At 42.4% G+C, this 2,343-nt stretch overlaps 1 protein-coding gene across 2 annotated transcripts in view; it reads right to left on the bottom strand.

The window, feature by feature from the left end:
- CYP4V2 (cytochrome P450 family 4 subfamily V member 2) overlaps nucleotides 1-2,343 on the bottom strand; it is a 26,159-nt gene that overhangs the window by 19,975 nt on the left and 3,841 nt on the right. For both annotated transcript variants that reach the window (XM_006160466.3, XM_027776583.1), the window contains exon 2: nucleotides 1,310-1,422. In XM_006160466.3, coding sequence (XP_006160528.1) covers nucleotides 1,310-1,422 — 113 coding nt within the window. The remainder of the gene's footprint in view (nucleotides 1-1,309; nucleotides 1,423-2,343) is intronic.

Raw genomic sequence — 2,343 nt, 5'->3', positions numbered from 1 at the left:
AAGAGTGGCAGATGAAACTGGAGGCTGATCACATCTGGAGAGATGGCAGTGACCAGTTAGTTTTCAGGGATGTAGACTATTTTCTTGGAAGAGAAGTTTTTGCTCTAGGGCATGTGTGCTTGCTGGAAACACAGAGACAGAGAGAGAGTGAGAGAGAGAGAGAGAGAGAAAGTGAGAAATCACCCCTTGGGGGAGGGGAGGAAGGCCAAGCGCAATCCCTTCTCCTCCATTCTCCTCTCAGGATTTTGGGCACTCACGCACACGTGCCCATTGTGAGTTTCAAGTCACCAGGTCTGAAACTCGAACAGTTATCTGCTGTGTGAGAGCCCAGCAACATAACCATTATGCCATCTGCTGGACCCCAGGGATATATGAAGACTTTTGAGGCATTCAAGTTGCCTTGGCCTAAAAGCAGCTATGAAGCTCAGGACAAAGGCTTGACCAGAGATACCTAATGATTTGTCTCCAGTATTCAGGGAACATGGGAAGCCATGAGAGTGATGGATCACCGAGTCAGAGTTGCTTCCCGGGCTTCTTGCTTGAGTTTCTGACTTCAGACAGATCCCACTTCCACTGGGTCACCAGTGCTAAAATTCTGTCTTGTCCCACGACCCTCATCCCTGAACTGGGATACTGCAGTGTGGTACAAGAGAAAGTCATGTGGCAGCTCCGTTTTCTAGGAAATTCTGGTTTTAGTTGTGTTCCATGAAGAGAATCTCCATTTCCCATTTCTACAATACTTCCTGACCCAAATCATTTTCTCATCAGACCACAAGATAATTTCCCCAGTGCCACAATAAATGAAGGAATACAATCTGAGGACTCACGTTGACAGCCCAGATCAACGATGCCAACCCTGTGACTAAAGGGTCACCAGTGTCTTCTCAATTTGGAATAATAAATTTCTCATTTAGTACTTTGAGAGGGAAATACCCATATTTCACTAGTCCTATATTTCTGGAATCTGAAAATAGTGTCTGGCAGATAAGATGTGCTCACCTTGTGCCATCATTTAATAACAGTCCTACAAAACTCTTGCTGCAGACTTTCCACAATAAAACAGGAGAACAAATCTATAGGAACCCGATAGCAACTGTGCACAGATATTTGGAGGGCGCCAGTCTCCCCAGAATTTAGACTATATCTACAAAGCCCGAAATGCCATCTACGTAGCCTGAAATATTTAACAGAATGCTCTTTGTACTGAATTAACTGAAAGATAAGGACACATTTATTATATTTGTCCTGATGGGATTCTCACACTAGCAAATACACAGCAAAATGGTAATCCTATTTATCACGTGCTCACCTCCACATTTTCTGCATTATAAAGGGCCACCATGGGCACTGGTCCAAGCCAAAGTTTTAGTAGTGGCATGTGTCGGTATTCTTCTGTATATTCAATTAACTGCTGAAAAAATTCTGGGAGAAAAAGATTTACTTTTAAATTGAGTCAAGATAAGAAGATTGTTAAGCGTAGTATACAAATACGTGTTTTCTCATTTTGATAAATATACTAATGCTGTATTATGTTACCATCAGAAGGAGCTGGGTGGAGGGTGGATATGAATCATTGAGCCACTTTTGCAGTTTTTCTGTATTTCTACAATTATTTCAAAATAATATTTGCCACAGCAAATAAGCAATACCAAAGGAATGCTAGCAATCACAGGATAACTGTTATTAGGTTTTGATCAACCGAAATGTGTACTTTTAAAAAAAAATTATTTTTATTTAACATTTTTAAATCTATTTATTTTAACTTGACCAGAGAGAGGTCTAGTGAGAGAGAGAGAGAGAAAGCAAGCCGCCTGGTCCAGGACTCGAACTGTTTTGGCCATGTGGGAGTCCACTGCCCTTAACCACCACACCACCTGTCGGCTCTCCAAATGTATACTTTTCAAAAACTCGTTAGCGAGTATCACATAGTTAGTCCGTGGTGGGACCTGGCTGTAACTAGATTCCAGAGTATGCTATTTTAATCATTACACCATACTGCGTTGAAATGTCTCTTCCATTAAAAAAAAGGAAGAGTCAAATCACTGGAGTCAAAAAGTCCTACTCCCTGTGGGACCAGCAGTTAGCGTAACGGCCATGTCACTGAACTCCCATGTAGCCAACCATGGTTCAAGTCCCGGACCCAGTGGTTTCAACTTATACTGGGCACATGTGCGTGCATGCCCAAGATCCCGAGAGGAGAATGGAGGAGAAGGGATTGTGGCATGGCCATTCCTCCCCTGGGGCGGGGGTAATTTTTCGCTTTCTATCTCTCTGTCTTTCTGGCGAGCACACGCACCCTATAGCAAAAAACCTCTCCAAATAAATAAATAAATAAATAATTAA

This window comes from Tupaia chinensis, unplaced genomic scaffold (assembly GCF_000334495.1).
Source record: "Tupaia chinensis unplaced genomic scaffold, TupChi_1.0 Scaffold000685_1, whole genome shotgun sequence".
In the NCBI taxonomy this organism is placed as follows: domain Eukaryota; kingdom Metazoa; phylum Chordata; class Mammalia; order Scandentia; family Tupaiidae; genus Tupaia; species Tupaia belangeri.
The sequence above is the reverse complement of the archived record's forward strand: the minus strand, read 5'-3'. Positions and strand labels throughout refer to the sequence as shown.